The 18,826-nt window shown below is 43.9% G+C and overlaps 1 protein-coding gene across 1 annotated transcript in view; it reads right to left on the reverse strand.

Annotated features, from left to right (window-relative positions):
- Nucleotides 1-690: 690 nt before the first annotated feature.
- Nucleotides 691-18,826, reverse strand: part of nectin1b (nectin cell adhesion molecule 1b) — a 144,352-nt gene continuing 126,216 nt past the window's right edge. Inside the window, exon 7 of the mRNA XM_080428831.1 lies at nucleotides 691-6,369. Within this exon, the coding sequence (XP_080284957.1) occupies nucleotides 5,852-6,369 (518 nt within the window). The 3' untranslated portion in view covers nucleotides 691-5,851. The remainder of the gene's footprint in view (nucleotides 6,370-18,826) is intronic.

Raw genomic sequence — 18,826 nt, forward strand, 5'->3', positions numbered from 1 at the left:
TGTTTATGCTTGTATCCTGTATGAGTTCTGTCTCCTGATACGATCAAACTGGCATCCCAACCTGAAAATGCATTTGTTTACTAAAGAGCCGGAAAGACAGGGAGACCCCTGTTACTGAACATGATTACTCTCATAACATAGAGCTATTTAACACTTAAAGGGATATTTCACTTTCACATATGTTTGGGGTCATTTTAACATCCACTCGAGCTTTCAGGCGCCCTGGCTGTCATGGGGGAGGCGATATAGCAACCAGGATTACTACATGTTTTTGTGAGGGTATTAACTACCCTAGGAGACACGGGGAGCACATTAACATTAAAACAATAATGAACAAAATTAATGAAAAAACATGGCCCCTCACGCATTAGAAGGAGAAGATCAGTCACCAGTACCAAAGACGGGTGTTTTCAATGAATCTAACATGGTTAAAATTGAGTTACAAAGGGTTTATATAGGAATGGGGCGTGTCTGATAAAATGGATAACACATATCTAAATACTGAATCAAGCTACTTAAAAACAGCTGAGGTGCTCACAAAAGCCTGAGTAGGTGTTAAAATGAACCCAACATGTTTGAAAGTTACATATCCCTTTAATTGAACAAAAATACACCACTTACTGTACCTAAAATGACATACTGCACAGTACACACATCTAATCAATCAGTGATTTGGGACAGAGCATGGTCGACTATTGAAATCATTTAATGTTTAAAACATATACAAGTTACTTCACTGGGTCATCACAATTCAACAAGATTAGTTTTTTTTCTCCTCATATTTGTAACACCCTCAGAAATATACATTCACATGGCTGCACACGGACAAGTTCTCCCATTTGCTTTTCTCTTGGGGCGTATCGTCACCCCCTGTATGACTGAGAAGCCATTGTTGGCATATCAAAAGAAAAGAAAAACTGGACTGGCATCTTAGGTGGGAATTTGGAAATAAGCCTATGGATCAACGATGTCGTGATTTATTATAATTATAGTTGAATCTGTATTGTTTTTTTGCTGTCAAAATAGTTATATTTTTACATGACCAGGGTCCCTATGCAGTTGTCTCTAAATAAAACCTGACTATAATCTCAGCGTTATATACACTATTTACAGTGGAATGTTGAACTCTGGAGTGAATGCACGGAATACAAAAAAAGTAGATTAGGATGGAATGAATGTACAGTCAGTTATTATAAAATATAAACTTATAGATCACCCTGACGACATGGACACAACGTTTTACATCCACCAGTAAACAGAATGGAGAACAAAAACGTGGGGAGGGGGGATAAATGCCAGTTATTTTGATCTAGGACACTGGTTCTCAACATCGGGTCGGGGGACCAAATGGACCCTTACGGGTCTGTAACTCTGAGAGTGTATGAATGGAACCAAATAGAACCATTTGTAGTAAAAGTAACACTTTTTTCCTTTTACAGTGTAGATTTGGGTCCCAGAGGGAAACAAAAAGGAAAAAAGAGGATCAAATGGGGGTCTGTGGCCTAATGCTTATCAAACAGGGGGGTCGATGAAATTCAAAAGGTTGAGAATGACTGATTTAGGAGGTGTTTGGGGGAACTATAATGGCAGTGGTTTCATAACGGCACGGAGAAACTAACGTTACGATTTTCTCGCAAATGAAGCCAATAACATCAATGTTGTGCTTGGAGCGAGGCTGACCTAGCCGTCCAAAAGATACATTTTATACGATATAAATTACAAGTCCAGTCATTTGATTAATCAGGCTTCATTGTGCTTTACAAAAGTCCGTGATTTGTAACCAATTTTGTAACCTAATTTGGCTAAATTGGTCCGTTTTTAACTGTTAACAATGCTATCAACCACCATTTTTCTACACCACAACTCTTGAGAATAACAAACAGATTGCAACGATTGAAGAGATTGATTGACACATTTGAATAATCCGAACCTTGATGAAATAATGTTACCATCTACAGAACAAGTACACCATCTGAATCCATTGTAGCTAAACAATATCCATTGATTGGACCTAATAAAAGACATAGTTAAGTATCATGATATGAATGATTCGGATGACAGAGCAGCATTATTTTCTTTCTTTCTCTCTTTTTTTAACAACATTTCTCTTGGGTTTAGATAGGCACTGAATGCTAGAATGAAAAACATAAAAATAAAGTTTCACATACTGTAGGCCTGTCTCTGCTCTGCGGGATGTATATATCACACTATCTTGAAAGGTTAAGACCACATTATCTGAGCTAAGCAGACAAACAACAAACTAAACATACTACACAACCCTAAAAAACCACTCAAACCCTGTACTTAAGTTTGACTGGAGTTCCCCCAGGGTTCTATACTAGATCTTCTAGTACTTCCCTCAACAACAAATCCTTTTCACTGAAAATAGCCAAATTACAAGCTCACAACGCGTCACGTGTGACGAGCTGTTATCTTCTACGACCTGTTATCGGCCACTTTTGATCAATGTTCGCCCCCAGAATAGGGGACGCTAGGGTTCAAGTGGTTAATTTATAGTCACTCTTGCCACTTACTGCCACTTAACATTGATTTATATCTGGTTGCAGCTGGGATGAGTACTGTAGATATGCTATTTCTGGTGCGACACTGACACACAACCAAGTATAAATCAAGACTTTGCCATCAGCTTCTTAAACACTTCCTCTTATATGAGCCAGCTATATACCATTCCCACATCATTTACTTTTTTGACATAAAAACTAAGAATGAAAATCAATTGAAACAAAAAAAAAAGGAAAGAAAAACTTTTAAAAGAACAATTATAATTCCCACGTCCGTGTGGTTCTTTTGAGTTGTATAATATAACACATTATTTTGAGGTTCTACAGTCGACATGCTCATCCGATGACTTAATGTACAATAGACTAGTGGTTCTCAACCTTTTCAGCCCGTGACCCCCCAAAATAATCATATTTGAACTGGGGACACCCCCACCCTGATAAGCACTTGGAATGTAGGAGTTGAGGCATTCGATTTAGATGCCTCAACATATATATATTGTGAAAATACTGGTAGCAGATTGGCCTTGTAGATCGGCCTTGTAGATCGGCTATTTTAAAATTGTTTGCCTCTTTCTTATATTATTTGGCCAGTGTCAGACCAGTTTTTTTTAGTATAGTTTGTTGATGACTTTTGATGCCGTAATCTGGGGACCCCCCAAAATCATCTGGGGACCGCCCTGGGGGTCTCGACCGACAGGTTGAGAACCACTGCAATAGACAAGCATGGCGGAGCCCTCCCATCTGCAGATGTTATCTCTGCATTCATTTTTATTTTTTTAATCTTGTCGTTTGGGTAACTGCCCGTAAGCGCACAAAAACTAAAAGTAGGTTTTCCCCATCACAATGCAAACACAGCCAGCGTGACATATGTTGAGCTCCGAACGGGGGGGTAAAACAGATGCACTGGCTCCATACAGAAAGAAATATACTAACTTTCCACTTCCCACGCAAAACCATGCATAAAATAAGGCTTAATACAGTATTTATATTGTTCAGAACCAGTCCCATGTCATTTGAAATCCTCCGATTATTCCTTTGATCCCATGATGGTTTTACATTTAACTTGTTACTGTAAGCGATGCATTTTTTTTTGTTTTCCATATATATTTTTTTTTCAGCGATTTTCTGCTGGACCTCAGCACTGAGGAGAGAAGTAAGTCATTTAGCTATTCATCCACAATCCGAAGGCCATTCATTGGCTGCTGCGATTTGATACATCCAGGTTCGATTAATGCCTTCTGATGATGTTATCGCGTACCCATTGGCCGATAACCACTGCCAACGTTTATGGCAAAGACTCCTGTTCCCGTTAAGAATCCACAAGGAGCAGTTGAAATTAAATCAGTAAGACATTACAAAAAACCAGAGGAAAGCAGCATGTGACTCATTGGTGCCATCCATGGTAGTCACGGTTAATATGTTCATGTTCTCTTTAGACGAAGAGTTCGCTCTGCTGGGCGGAAACACATCTATGAAGCATCACTTGACATTTCCCTCCTCTCCTGGTGGTGTGTTGAGTACCTTATAGGGTCAATTCTTATCATACAAAGTCACATAACGAATCACCACTGCAGAATTCCCCCCCACCACGTCACTTTTTGTCTGACACTGACTTGCTCTACAAAAGAAAAGGTGGGGTTAGAATAAAACATCTGGACAGCAACAGCTGGACACAAAAATAGACATCTCATTACAGTGGTCAAATTTAGAGCTCAATTTACACAGGTAAACCTTTTCAAGTCCAGAGACAAATGTGACATTTCAGAGCATCATTAAGCCCCATTTATACTTTGTTGTATGACAGAGAATAAATTAGGCATTTTTGTGTGTGTGCGAGTGTGTGTGTGTGTTTGTGTGTGTAAAATGTAAGGGCATGCCAAATTTCCTTCCAGTTAAAATAACATTGTAGCCATGAAACTCATTGCAGGACTTATCTCCCCCCCACCCCCCGCAGTGGCCCCCTACCGAAGTAGGCACTAAATCAGATTGAAAAATCATCCTTTGTTTGAAATTTGGGGATTATTAATTTTGTTTTGTTTGTTTGTTTTAAGACAGAGAACAGCGCTGGATCGATAAACACTAAGCATGTCTTTGGAAAACAGCTATAATATATTACTACTAATGCTGTAAATGTACAAAAGCCCACCAATGAAAAGTGGAGAACCAGAAAATGATAGGAGATGATGTGTATGGCAAACATCATATTTCATTCCTCCCCCTCTGAAACAATAGACCACATATTTATGAACACTTAATAAGTCCCTCGGCAATTAAGACATTTCATTCTCTCAATTCTCAGCTCACTTTGAAATCATACAAAAAGACCATAATATATATATATTTAAAAAAAATACATCAAAAAGGCAATGGTAATGAAAAAAAAAAACAAATGAAAAAAAAAAATCGTACATCCAGTGTAGGACTTTCAAAAAATGTGCACGGCAATACCTCATCCCGCAGTCCTTTTTTTCTTTTTTCTGTATACACTAAATACATTTATAACATGAAAAAGAAAATATACACAAAAAATAAAAGAAAAAATTATAATACACCAATATTTAAATCGACAAAACCACCTCCCTGGCCTGAGCCAATGGCGACTGGCCAATTGCAAGTCCAATCACATCCTTTTCCTGTATCGTTCGCATTCCTGTGAAAGGAATCTCAGTTTTATCACGCTGCACTAATAGTTGACACATGTCGACGGCGCTTGTACTTTAAATTGACGCGCGTCATCCTCTGATGCTGCAGTTCTGATGGGTGGGGTGGGTGGTGGGAGGGTCGAGGAAAGTGTATGGGGGGGTTGGGGAGGGATACTAGGGGTGACCGACAGGTAGGGCTGGGCGATATGGGCAAATTCAAATATCACACACATTTTGACCAAGTATATCTCTGTATCGATATTGTTACGATAATATCGTATTTGTGACCATATACATTTTTTCAAAGATGGCTAAAATAGCCGATCTCCAAGCTCACAACACGTCGCGTCACGTCGTGCTGTGAGCTTGAAGATGTGCCGTTTCATTGATTAAGTGCTTAAGCATAAGCGAAAAAGACAACACTTATATTACGATAGAAGTAATATCACGATATTACAATATCCAAAATCCTAGATCATATCTAGTCTCATATCACAGTATCGATAGAATATCGATATTGCCCAGCCCTAGATGGCACTGTGGGAGGGGGTGCAGACAGACAGTAAGGATGTGGGACAGTGGTCGGGTGTGGTGGGGGGGGGTGGGTGGAGCCGGGTGGTGGCAGGTGCCGGGCGTCGGTGGGGAACAGAAGGGGGGCCGCTCTCGGTTCGCTGCACACGCCGCCGGCTACACGTACCACTCTTTCTTAGAAATAACGGAGCCGTCGGTCTGAGAGATCATGTCGTCGGCGATCTCGGGCTCGGGGTCGTACTGGAAGGCGAGCGTCCGCTCGTCGTAGTCCCGGCTCTCGCCCTCGTCCACGGTGAAATAGGGCCGCTTCAGGTCCTCGGCGTCGCCGTCGAAGTCGCGCTCGCTCGCCTCGAAGCCGCCGGTTCCGCCGCCGCTGCCGCCAATCTGGGCGGGCTTCTTCTCGTCGTCAGAGTCGTCCGGGTACTGCAGGTTCTTGGGCATGGGCGGGTGGGCGGGCAGGCCGCCCGCCTTGCTGTAGCCGTTGCCGAACACGTGCTTCTTGGTGCTGTAGTCGCCCTTGAAGGTGCGCTGGCGGCGCCGCAGGAACACGAAGAGGAGGGTGGCGGCCGCCGCCAGCAGGACCACGCCCCCTACGGCGCCCCCGATGGCGGCGCCCGGGTTGTGCTGCTCCTGCGGGATCTCGTGGCCCCCGGGTGACAGGTTGTTAGGGAATTCTGGGTAAGGAAAAGACAAGATGGAAGGGAGTGTGTCAGTGCTCTGGGGAAGGTAGGAGGTGCAAGTGCTCTTGAGGGGGGGGGGAACGATGAGGGAAGGAGGCAGGGAAGGAACAAGCAAAGGGGACAAGGAAGGACCCACCCACCCACCCAACCTCACCCCACGACGGTGGCCCACCAAAACCAGCATTTGATCCACAGCCTTGAGCGTCAGGAGAACCACATGCCTATTCAGAGAAGTAAAGAATGAAGCCCAAAAAAAAGGGAGAAATAGAACCTTTTGTCTAAAAAGAGTATGAAAAGCAGCATTAAAAACATGCATTCTGACATCCCTCGACGGGGAGAACAAAGACAGCAATATAGAAGAACACAAACAAACTGCAATGCTGCATTATTCACACAGCCTCTGTAGTATGATTGTGTGTACAGTACGTATACAGCATTGTATTAGTAGAGCACAGCATGGGCAAAGTGTGAGATTCAATCATGTTTACAGTGGATGCAGTTGACATCAAAACAGCAGTTGCCAGAGATGATTATCAGCAGGCCAGGCAGGCAGACACATGAAATACCCTGATGGCTACAACGCAAACCAGAGTGGTACGCTGTACAACACGCACACACTTCAATGTCGCACACGCACACGCACACACACACACACACACACACACACACACACACACACACACACACACACACACACACACACACACACACACACACACGACAGTAGAGTAGACCGACAATGGAGGATGAGCTACGCTCTGGAGCAGACGGAATGACTCGAATGATTCAAACTAGTGATTCACAAACCTTTTTTCAATTTCACAGACCCCCAGTTCGGTATGCATATTAGGCCACGGACCCCCATTAACTCTGAGAGTTTCAGACCCACAAGGCTCCATTTGGTTCCTGACTATCATCATTTAGGTGGGGACCGGACCCCTCAAGGTCCCCCTGGGGGTCCCCGGACCCCACTTTGAGAACCACTGATTCAAACAAGGGCCAGGAAGCCAGCCTCGTGAGCTTAATACGAATACAACCAAAAAAATGATAATAATCCACGTTGCCTCCTTTTACAATCACAACTGCCAGCAGTAATGCCGTCTTAAAAGCAAAACATGTTCGTCTAAATGTTCTCCTCCAAACCTCACAGAGCACTCAACAACAACAACAAAAATCAATGCTCATGACTAAAGCACAAACACTAATCACTCTCCTCTACAAACCAGACACAGAAAAAGACACGTTTCCTCCTTAATACCCGTCTTTACTTAAGTAAAAAAAATAAAAAACGTGTTTCGAAAGCAGATGTGAGAGACACGGATGCTATTATCTATGTGAGAGGTGATCAAAGCCCTCACAGCGCTGACGACATGCTTGTCAGAACATGTACAACACAGAGGGTTGAGCCTTCAATGACGAGAGCTGAAGGTTCAACTAGAAACAAAAGGCATCGCGGCGTTGGGTACTGAAAAGGAGATGACTGGGTGAGTTGAGGAGGCATCGCAAATCAAAGTTGGCATCAGTGATGCAAGAAGTAGGCCTACACAGATTTTTTAAAGTAGTAATACCACAATACAAATATCTTAAAGGGGTCATATCATAATATATACTGTATAATATAATATATATATTTTATATTACATTATAATATACAGGCATATATATATACATGTTATTGAATATATAAGGTTGAAAACATCAAGTTGAATTCAGTTTATAAAAGGACATTTGACCCCTTTGATATGATATATTATATGAAGATATGGTCATGTCTTAAAGGACTTTTAAAGTCCTGAATTCAACTTGAGTAAAAGTACAAAAGTACTTGCATGAAAATGGACTTAAAGTACCAACGGTAAAAGTACTCAAAATGCATATTTATTGTATTTGTAAATTATAATTTTTTTGAAAGGTGTCAAAATATTTTGAAAATAGCAGATCTACAAGCCCACAATGCGTCACATTGTGCCACATTGTGATCCTGTAGATGTTCTATTTTTGAATATGAAGTATAACATCGAGCTTAAGTGGTTCATGCATATTTGTCTCCGCCAGGATTGGTCCGTTTTGAACAAAATGTCTCAAATCATGAACGCAGAGTGCGATTTCCGTGAAATTGTGCACGCACACTCCCTATAGGCCAAGGAAAAACCTCTGCCCATTTTTCACATCTGCCTTTTATAGCGCCACCAGGAGGCCGACTTTTGTAAAACTTTTTTTTATTAGTCCTACAGATTTTGTCCAAACATCACGTAAATCGGTACACAGAATATATAGTCATGTGATCAAGACGGATTTGTCAGATTTTTCATATTGCCACCATTTTCACATATTTATAGCGGCACCAGGAGGCCACAATAACCTACCTGACCTGGCGGAGGAGCACTTTTTCTAGTTTGTAATAATATTTTAAATCTACAAAGTAGACCTGTCAAATAATTGTAGTGGAGTAAAATGTAAAATATTTTCCTCTGAGATGTAGTGGAGTAGAAACTATTAAAAAAATGGACATAGCCTACTCAAGTAAAGTTAAAGCACCCCACAATTGTACTTAAATACAGCACTTGCACCACCGGAGGTGTGTGTACAGTAAAGAAGAAAGAAGTGGCAGACTTAAAGAAGCATGGTAAATCAAAGTTGTCTTTTTCACACCCCAGGCATATAAACAGTGTTGATCCACTGACACACATGTACGCAACAAGGCAACGATCTCTCTGGCGGCTTCCTGTTCATATCAGTGTCACGGTGAAACCGTCAGGACGTTCAACGCCATCTTCAGCAGGTCTCTGAAACGCAGCTCAAGTTGCCCGGGGACGTCACAATTTGAAATTAACCCATTAAGACCTGGAACGCATCTGTGTCACTTTAGATTTCATTGGCTATTCAAAAATAGCAGATCTACAAGCTCATAGCGCGGCACCGAGTGCCGCACTATAAGCTTGTAGATCTGCTATTTTTGAAAAATCGTGTTTTTTTTTTCCAGAAAACATTTTTAAGAATCGCCTCAGGTCTTAATGGGTTAAAATGAAAGCTCCAAGCCTTACTTTTTTTGCCAGCACCCTCTGGCTGTGACAATCAATACCAACAAAGGCATTATCTGCTGTGCAAACACCCTAAGTACAAAACAAACAAAGAGTTTACCCCCCCCCATTTTTTAATCAGACATTCAACAAAATTAATGTTGGAATTCTAGTTAGATTTCTAACTCGCTCGCCTTTAAAAAAATACAAAAATAAGAATCAAACTCTTCAGTCAACGTGGTGAGTTAAATCTGTGGGTCTAAATGCAACAACATTTCTGCCTTAATAACACATCATTATAGAACATTATGAACCCATCCATTCCGGCCACTAATTCAAAACCTCTCTACACAAAAGAACCAGAACTGCCACATAACCTGGGTCCAAAACCACAGAGCTTCTGATTAGATAACCACTCGCTTGACAATCTGTCTGTCGTAATTGTGGACACAATGTTCTTTGTTGCTGTGGTTTTTTTCCCCCCGTTGTTGTCATCCCTGCACACTGTCTGTTGACTGCCTTACACTGCACACATTTTTTCGAAAGGACCGATAAAGTGCTCATCATTATCTGCGGAGAGATGCTTCACTACCAATAGGTTCATACAAACCAGAGACGCTAAAACAGTGAATGCAATAAACACGGTTAGGAAGCACATGTCACGTCTTAACAGATGCTATTTAGAGAGCTTGTTGTTAAGACAGATGCTAGCTTTGATGTTTACTTGGTAGCAATTAATTGATTTATTTGCACTCTATTTACGTGACCATCTAACCTGATGTTTGCTGACTGTATATTTATCTTGCATGTGTAAGTAGCTCTGGGTAAGAGTGTCTGCTAAATGCCCAAATTGGAAATTCTAACAGTTCATAATGTTTGTTTAAGCAGAGAAAGTCATTTAGCGAGTGTCGTCCTATTCTATCATTTATCCCTGAAACAAAACCAACTGTTTGCCAAATTCGTACGTTCCCTTATCCGAAGATTCCTTTGCACGCGTGTGCGCGCCCCTTACAGGCGAATCCGGTCAGCATGGGCCAGCGCGACTAATGCTTTCTTTGATACCATATTAGCAGCATGTATGCTATCATCATCAGCCAAGACAAAAGAGAGACAAATCTCATTTTACAAGCCAGTAAATGATTTTCGAATTATTGCGCTTTACTGTCGAATCAAAGTAATTATATTCAATTAGAACGCCCGCCTCTTTAGTGGGAATGATAAATCTTACAAGCAGAGTGGGACGCGAACACGTCCCGCCGCCTGAAGGAAGGGGGAATGGAGGGGGGGGGGGTGCAAGTACTGCAGCCTTCCTCTTCCTTAATTAGCATGGCACTCTATCAATCCCCGAGTAGAGAGACCTCCCTACCACAGTCACACAATCCCCCCCCCACACACACACATATCTCCCCGCTTCTGTACGGTAAAAAAAAAATCCACTCCTCAGCACTGACGAGCAGTAAAAGGGGGCTCTCCGATTTCTAAGGCAGCGCCGGGCAGAGTCTCAAATATCAGCTCAGGTTTTTAATCTCGCCTCCTAATGGGATTATTCTGACACAGGCCTTCATTACACACATGAATGAGAGAGCCGGGCCCGGGTCAGCCCTTCCCCACGAACACACCCGCCCACCCAGCCCAAAGACAGGGTGAAAATGGAGGATTGGTGGTGTGTCGAGAGAAATAGAGTGGAAGGGAAAACAGTCTCCCGTAATCCTCTCCTCCTCGCTGACTGACTCTGGACTCTCAAAGCTCCCCCGTCTTTAATTGGCTAGCTTTGTGCTCGCTTTGATTTGGGAGGTTTTGCCAGGATTGCCTAACACCGATGTGACACCCCGCTGAGAGGTGAAAACAGCAAACTGAAATACAGGGGAGTGTTAAAGCTACTGCGCGGCGGTGAGCGGTCAGCCTTCAAAGGAGGCACGGAATGCTCAGGATTTTCTTTATGTGGGATCGAGTGACAGCACCTCTGGACACCACTAGAGCGGGGGCCACCTATCACATTCTCTGATACAAAACACATGTAAATGGATGATCGGGAAAATGGTCGACATGGTTGTAATTCAACATGGTGACGGAAAAGTGTTCCGAGACATTTATCTTCGTTAAAGTCAGTTTCTGTGGAATTTTACCATTTTGTCCTACTTACCCAGAGCAGGACAAACTAATGCCTTTTAACACATCTCTATCTATGGGATAAAACATAGGAGAAACATAGGAGAAAAAAAAAAGAATAGATGAAGAAAACAAGAAAGAAAACCTAAAAGCTAAACAACTATGTTGCAATGTAGTTACTTATACTGTTTCTTATGTCACTATTAGCAGAGACAGGAATTATATCCAGCAGACAGATGAATAATATTCATCTGTCTGCTGGATATAATTCCTGTATGGTAAAAATGGTTGCAAACTATTATGTAATTGCTAGTGTCTTGTTTACAACAATTGCTATTTAGGCTAACAAGTCTATTTCCCTACGAGGAGCTACTACTTGATCACATTGACATCAAGGAACACAAAGACATAAAAAAGGCATTCATGCGTTGGTCTAGACCTGACTCGGGGTAAGTAAGAAAAATATACAAAATCCCCCCAAAAACGTGCCAATTCGTAGCTTTTTGGAACACAGTGCAGCACAGGACCTCTGTTTATACAACAACACAGACAGAGACAACACAGGGCCTTGAAGGTTGTGTTGCCGAGAACAATCGATGGCAGCAAAATGTCTACATTTGCCAAAAGCAGTTATAATGATGCTTTAGTGCAGCCTTGGATTTGAGCGTTCAACAAAACATAATTGTGTAAGTAATGGAACACTGTCTTTGTCAATGGTAAGTCTCAAGAAAAGGACACCAAGAGAGCCCGGCTCCAATTAGCTGCTCTTCAGCGAGTCGGTGAAAGCAGTCGGGAACAATTCTACACTTTTCTTTATGGAACTGTGTCTGCTCATTCTGCGCTAAAGGATGATACCCAGTATGTGTCTGGTCTGCAGTTTTTCTTTTTTTTGTCCTGCAAGGTCACATCCTAAAAAGCAATCTATAAAACCCCCCTCGAATCCAAATGTGCGGAGATAGCACAATACAAAAACACTTCCCCAAAAACACTTCCCCCAAGCTACGGTGCGCGACCCCGGAGATAAGTCTACCATGTGGAATTGCCTCGGTTACGATCAATGGACAATTATTTAAAAAAAATAATAAATAGTAAAAATAGCCGATCTACAAGCTCACACTGCATTGGGATGCGACATGTTGTGAACTTGTAGATCGGCTAGTTTTGTACGCCACATTGTACAACAAAGTATAATACAGGGTTAAGTGGTTAATCAGACTAATAGATTTAGTCGATTATAAAAATAAATATTCGAATTTCTTCGTATAGATTCATTCAGGATATTTATAAGAAATGAAATAAAATATAATTATATACAATAAAATAAAATAAAAACCCTGCTTCTTGATTATTCGATTAACCTCAATGAGCAAGATTAAGTTGGTTATTGGTTTTATCGCTTTCAATATATATATATTTTTGGTTTATTGCCCAACCCTAGGATGTTCCTATGTGGATATTAAAGCAGCCATGCTACACGCTAATCCCATTAGAGAAACAGTGATAATAAAGCACATCTGAAGCACATGCAGTGCGTAGGGGTTTGACAGTACGGAGGAAGGGAGGTGCTGCACAATCAGCACACCATAGCTAACACACAGCAACACCTGCCAAGAGATAGATAAAAATAAAAAAGAGCTCCACTACAACAACTCTGATACCGTTCCAGGCAACAAAAGGCAGCATCTATTAACAAGCCTCAGGAGGTACGCAGATAGCGGCGTAACCTTGAAGCACCCAAACGGCCCAAAATGTACAACTGAGATTAATAGGTGCAAAGATGAAGGTGCACAATGAACGGCGATAATTCAATCCGAGAGTCATGATGGATTTCTGCGGGTAATGCATCACGCGAGGTGCCACGAGGAATCTAAACCCTGCACCCGCGGCACATTTTTGCTGTTTCATTAATCAATTCCTATTTTGAGGCACTCACACCTTGACGGGCTTGTTCACGGCGGTTCACGGCGTCTGAAACGTTTGTAATAACACAACATTGTTTTCCTGTTCCGTCTAGATAACCGCGTGTCGCCGCGCGAGCGATTCCGCACGTTTACCGTAAACAAGTCGTCAAGGAATACCGAGGGAAGCATCACATCACTCCTAAGACATTTCCCATGACACTGACATGTCACGCCTGCCGATTTATATCTCTGAGCGAGCGGTGTGCCACTGTCAGAGAAGGTTCAAAGCTAGCGTTGGAGAGAGTCTGGGAGAGGGGAGAGAGGGGGCGCTTTAAAGAGAGAGAAACAGTTTGGTACCGCTGAACCCACAGGCAGTGCTCCTGGGTGTGCTACAGTCCTGTCTGCACACGTACAGGAGAAGGCAGACAAGGTACAAAACATTCCTGAGCTCTTGGCGCAATCCCTTGAACAAGCTGTTGTTGTGACAGACGCCAGGCGGAAAAAAAAGAAGGCGAGAAGATTTTCAAAGAAACGCGCAGGGAGCTGTGGGGTTGTTGCAAAACCGTGTCAATGAGTAGGAACAAGTAGCGAAAAAACTGGAAACTATGAGAAGAGGCCCGAGGGATCGATCTCGGATGAGGAGCTGAGGGGGTGCCAACAATAATGAAAAAAGAAAAGAAAAAAAAAAAACGCAGACAAATAAATAACAGACGATAAGAGCGATCGTGTCAGACAAAATAAACGACAAGCCTGAGAATGAGGGCAGGGTGCATTGGGGGGAAACGCATTAATTCAGCGAAAAGATTCGAAAAGATCCTGATTGCTGCTCTTCACTGCAGTTTGCCAGTGGTTGTGAAGTGATGGAGACGTAATGCTGTCACAGAGAATAAATGCTCGTCGGTGACAAGAGCACAGGATGCTGCACGAGGACAGTGGTGGAAGAAGTACTCGGATTGCTGCATGAGGAGAGAAAAGCTCCTTCCCTGTGCATCCTCGCACCGAGCGCAGAGAGGTTTCTGCCCAATATATGTACCTCTGTAAATGCCACGCATGCCAATTCATATTCCAAACGGCAACAACAACAACAACTATGGGAGATGCAGGGACATGTGCAGATAACAGCGTTGAATATTTTAGTGGCATCAAACACTTGGTGAGATCAACATCGGCATGGCGTGGCGTGGCGAGACGCAGCGTGGCGCGGTGGAGGTGTGTGGTATGGCGTGCCGTGGCAAATGGTGCATTTACATGGCGCCTTTATCCAAAGAGCTTTACAAGGCGCTTTAAATTCACCCATTCACACGCCGGCGGCAGAGGCAACCGGGCAAGGCACCAACCTGCTCATCGGGACCGGGTTCAGTGTCTTGCTCAAAGGACAAATGGAGGAGGAGTCGGGGATCGAACCGGGAACCTTTCGATTCACAGGCGGCCACTCGACCTCCGGAGCCAATGCCTCGCGTGGCGTGCGTGCGGTTGGCGTGCGATGACTCCCGCGGTCAGGGCAGCGCGGAACGTTGGCGGTCAGTCGATTTTCTCTTTTGCAATACTCACAGTGTAAATGTTGAATATTTACATAAGCCGGCTCGCCCTCGGTGAGACCCACATTCTCTTCAAATATCAATTACGCCGTTAATGCGTCGATGTCGAGATTTTGTCTTGAGTGACGCGCGCTGTGCAGCTAAACGCGGCTCGCGCAGCGCGCCCTCCGGATGCATGTGGGTTATGAGGTCAGCAGATGCACAGCTCATTGTACTACATACACGACCAAGCCCCTCGTTTTCTGCACGTCAGCAAGCCGAGCGGAGCGGAGTCCAGCCAGGAGAGGACAGGGCAGGAGAGGAGAGAACAGGAGAGGGGCGGGGCTCGGGCTATTTACCAGCAGCAGACCGCTCCACTGTCCTTCTCTCTTGTTATTATTTTGGGGCAGAGAGAGAGAGAGGCAGAGGGAGAGGGGGAGAGAGAGTGTGTGTGTGTGTGAGAGAGAGAGAGTGAGTGTGAGAGAAGTGTGATTCACCACAGCAGCAGCTCTGGAGCCAGTGGTCAGACCCTGGGACTGCGTCTGACCTACTTCACCAGCCTCTCGGGGGGGGGGGGAGAGGGAGGGGGAGGGGGGAGAGAGAGAGCGAGAGAGCGAGAGAGAGAGAGAGAGAGAGAGAGAGAGAGAGAGAGAGCACATCAGTGGTGGCGGTATAGAGGAGGATAGGACTGGACAGGGATGCTAAGCAGGGTGGAAGGGGCCTCAAACGACCCAGCCTCCCCCTCCCTCCCTCCCTCCATCCCTTCATCTAGATCTCCACAGCATCACTCTCCTCTGCATATCTCTCCTGAGAGATAAGAGAGAGTGCAAAAAATATATATAAAGAAAAGGGAGAGGGGAGAAAAAAAAGCAGCAAGCGTTGCAGAAACAAATGCACAGATAAATAAATCACAGTGATGTGGCGTATATAGTAGGGTCCGCTCTCACGCGCTGCACCCCGGTGACTGGGGAGACATTTTCCATTCCAGCTTCCTCCTCTTCCCCTCCCCACAGCCCTGCCCCCCTGCCCTGAATAATAATAATAATAATATAAAAAAAGACCTCCGTACCACGCTATAAGAGATGATGCGGACCCCTCCCTCGTCTTTCCCTTGCGTTGCACAACAGAAGGCTTTATGAGCATCGTGTGGTGTGTGTGTGTGTGTGTGTGTGTGTGTGTGTGTGTGTGTGTGCGTGAGCAAAGGGGAAGTAGCTCATGCTAATGTCTCATTTGGATAATGAGGCGTGGAGGTTGGCAGCGGCAGCTATACTCGGCGAGCGGACCCTCCCCGTTGAGAGGCCCACGGGGGTGGGCCAGGCGGGGTGCAGCGCGTGGGTGGGGGGCGTGTGTGTGTGAGGGTGGAGAGAGGGCTATACTATCACGCTCCATCAGCGTGCGGACCCAAATCCACTCAGGTAGAGAGAGGCGTTCCCCACCAATGGTTCGGGGGGGGGGGGGGAGTGGGATTGGGGAGTGTACTGTTCCAGCCAGCCCTGACAGCGTTATGTCTTCTTTGGAATGAGGCTGTAATGATATACAACGCATACAACGTGTGGCCTCTAGATGTCTGAATAATTCAAGGAGGAGGGGGGGGGGGTAGATAATGCAAGCAGTGGTGCTAGAGTGTAGCGACTGTGACGGGGGACAGGGACGGACAGACGGGGGTTGGGGGGATTCTGGCGTTTGACAGACGAGGACAAACTAATATGACATGGCTGGGGGTGCACGGGCTGCGGCCGAAACGCGTTAGCGTTCTCGCAATAAAATGAGAAACTACACCTGAGCCACTGTCTTGCAGTATTGACTTTGGAGTGCCGCTTTTTCCACTTAGGTGGTTTTCGATTTGAGGTGCACGGGCGAGGTTTGTGACTTTTCAAACGTCTCACATCTCCCTCACAAAGTGCCGTCGCTCAGGTTGGCGTAGAAAGCCTCTGCGGTTAAGTCGTTCGTACTGTATATAGATGGCGTGATGTGGATATGATGAAAACTTGTGCTACAAAAGGAGGCATTCTCCTCGCGCACTCCGTCCACAAAATCAATTCCACCGACTGCTCCCTGCTTATACTTAAAGACTTATATTCACCCAACACAACAAGGGCTTTTGTGGATCAGCACACAGCTAACACCGATAGCTGCGTTTTTTTTCTTTCTGAAGCGGTTAGCACAATTCTTCACCGGAGGATGTCACCCCATTATGTCACTCGCCGTCTGCCAATCAAGTGTGTGCGAGCACCAGAGAGTTCACCGGAGAGTTGACCTCAGCCTGCAAAGACGCGTACAAACAGCATCTCCCCGCCTCCGCCTCGCTTTTGATTTCTGCCTGCCTCGGAGAGCAAATATCAGACCCGCCGCTGAAGCATTTTCTTTTCAAGCCACACGGAGGCCCGTTATTTATTTATATTTTCATTGGGCCTGGCGCTATGTTTTATTCATCTCATCTTTTACCTTGTGCTATATGAGTTTTCCTCTTTTAACTTCATTTTTTTCCGCTCACAGCAGAGCGAGCTATTGCTTGTTCAGGCGAGCGTGAACAGATGTCGGCGCCGGTTTGCCTTTGCTTACAGAAGGATCCGTCCTCAAGCCTTCTTGCTAAATTGAAGAGAACACAGTCACTCCATCCAGGTTAACCCTGACGGCACCCTCCCAATACACACACACACACACACACACACACACACACACACACACACACACACGCACCCCAAAGTACAACTAACAGGATGTGGATCTATCTTTGCTACGTGCTATAAGGCCAGTGGAGGAAATAACGAAGTACAATTACTCAGTTACAGTACACAAGTACTATTTTGAGGTACTTTTATCAAGGTCAAATATTGTATGATTGTGACGCGCTACATTAACTCATTTTCCTGGGGACCCCCTGGCACCCTTCCCCAAGTACCCCTGGGGGTCACCGGACCCCACTTTGAGAAGCAATGCTGTAAGTACATTTTCTCACGCTGCCTGGCAGTCAGCTGAGCTCAATCTGATCCTCTACATGTCATCCTCTAAATAAGAGGAATTAGGCATTGTCTTTCATACCCCCTCGCAGTGCTGGACAGTAAGGAAGAAGTACATTTATGTGAGTATCTGTACTTTACATGAGCATTTGTATTTTTAGATTTGACTTTCACTCCACTACATTTCAAAGACAAATAGTGTGCTACAAGGTGCTATTTTTTTTAACATTTCTGGAAAATCTTAGATGTTTTTTAAATGTCAAGTTTTAATACAGCAATGCATTGATATTAAAAAGTAAATATACTTTTCAATTTGTACTTTTGAATACTTACGTTAAAAAAATAAAAGCTAGCAGCACTCCAGTGCTTTAACTCAAGTACAAATCTGACCGAGCAACTTTCAAATGTAGTCGAGTAATATTTGACCAGGAGTACCTACACTTTGACTCAAGTACTGAGGTTGAGTACTTTAGTCCACCACTGTCCACATGACATCGTCTGAATCAGAGGAATTCTGCACTGTCTTTGAAACTCCCCCCTCAATCTTACAAAGGTTAGTTCTGCTGCGTGGGACGAGCGACAGTCAAATATCAATATCTAATCAAGTGGAAAAATAGATTATCAGATGCAATAACTGAAGAGAGCGAGACGCAAATTAACTCTTTAAGACCGGGAACGCATCTGTGTGTCATTTTTAGATTTCGTTGGGCTATTCAAAAATAGCAGATCTACAAGCTCTTGTAGATCTGCTATTTTTGAAAAATCATGAAAAGTTGTGCAAATATGTGAATTTTTCTCTTTTTTTTGGCTGACATTTGTAACTCAAATGTTTGCTTCTGGGGGTTCCTGGAACTAAATATTTGACAAATGTTTGCTTCAAAAAATATATCCAAGATTTTTGCCACGGATTTTCACGGTTTGAAAAAAATTGCAGATCTTCAAGC

Source organism: Gymnoscopelus braueri (assembly GCF_963280865.1).
Source record: "Gymnoscopelus braueri genome assembly, chromosome: 5".
NCBI classification, from domain to species: Eukaryota; Metazoa; Chordata; class Actinopteri; order Myctophiformes; family Myctophidae; genus Gymnoscopelus; species Gymnoscopelus braueri.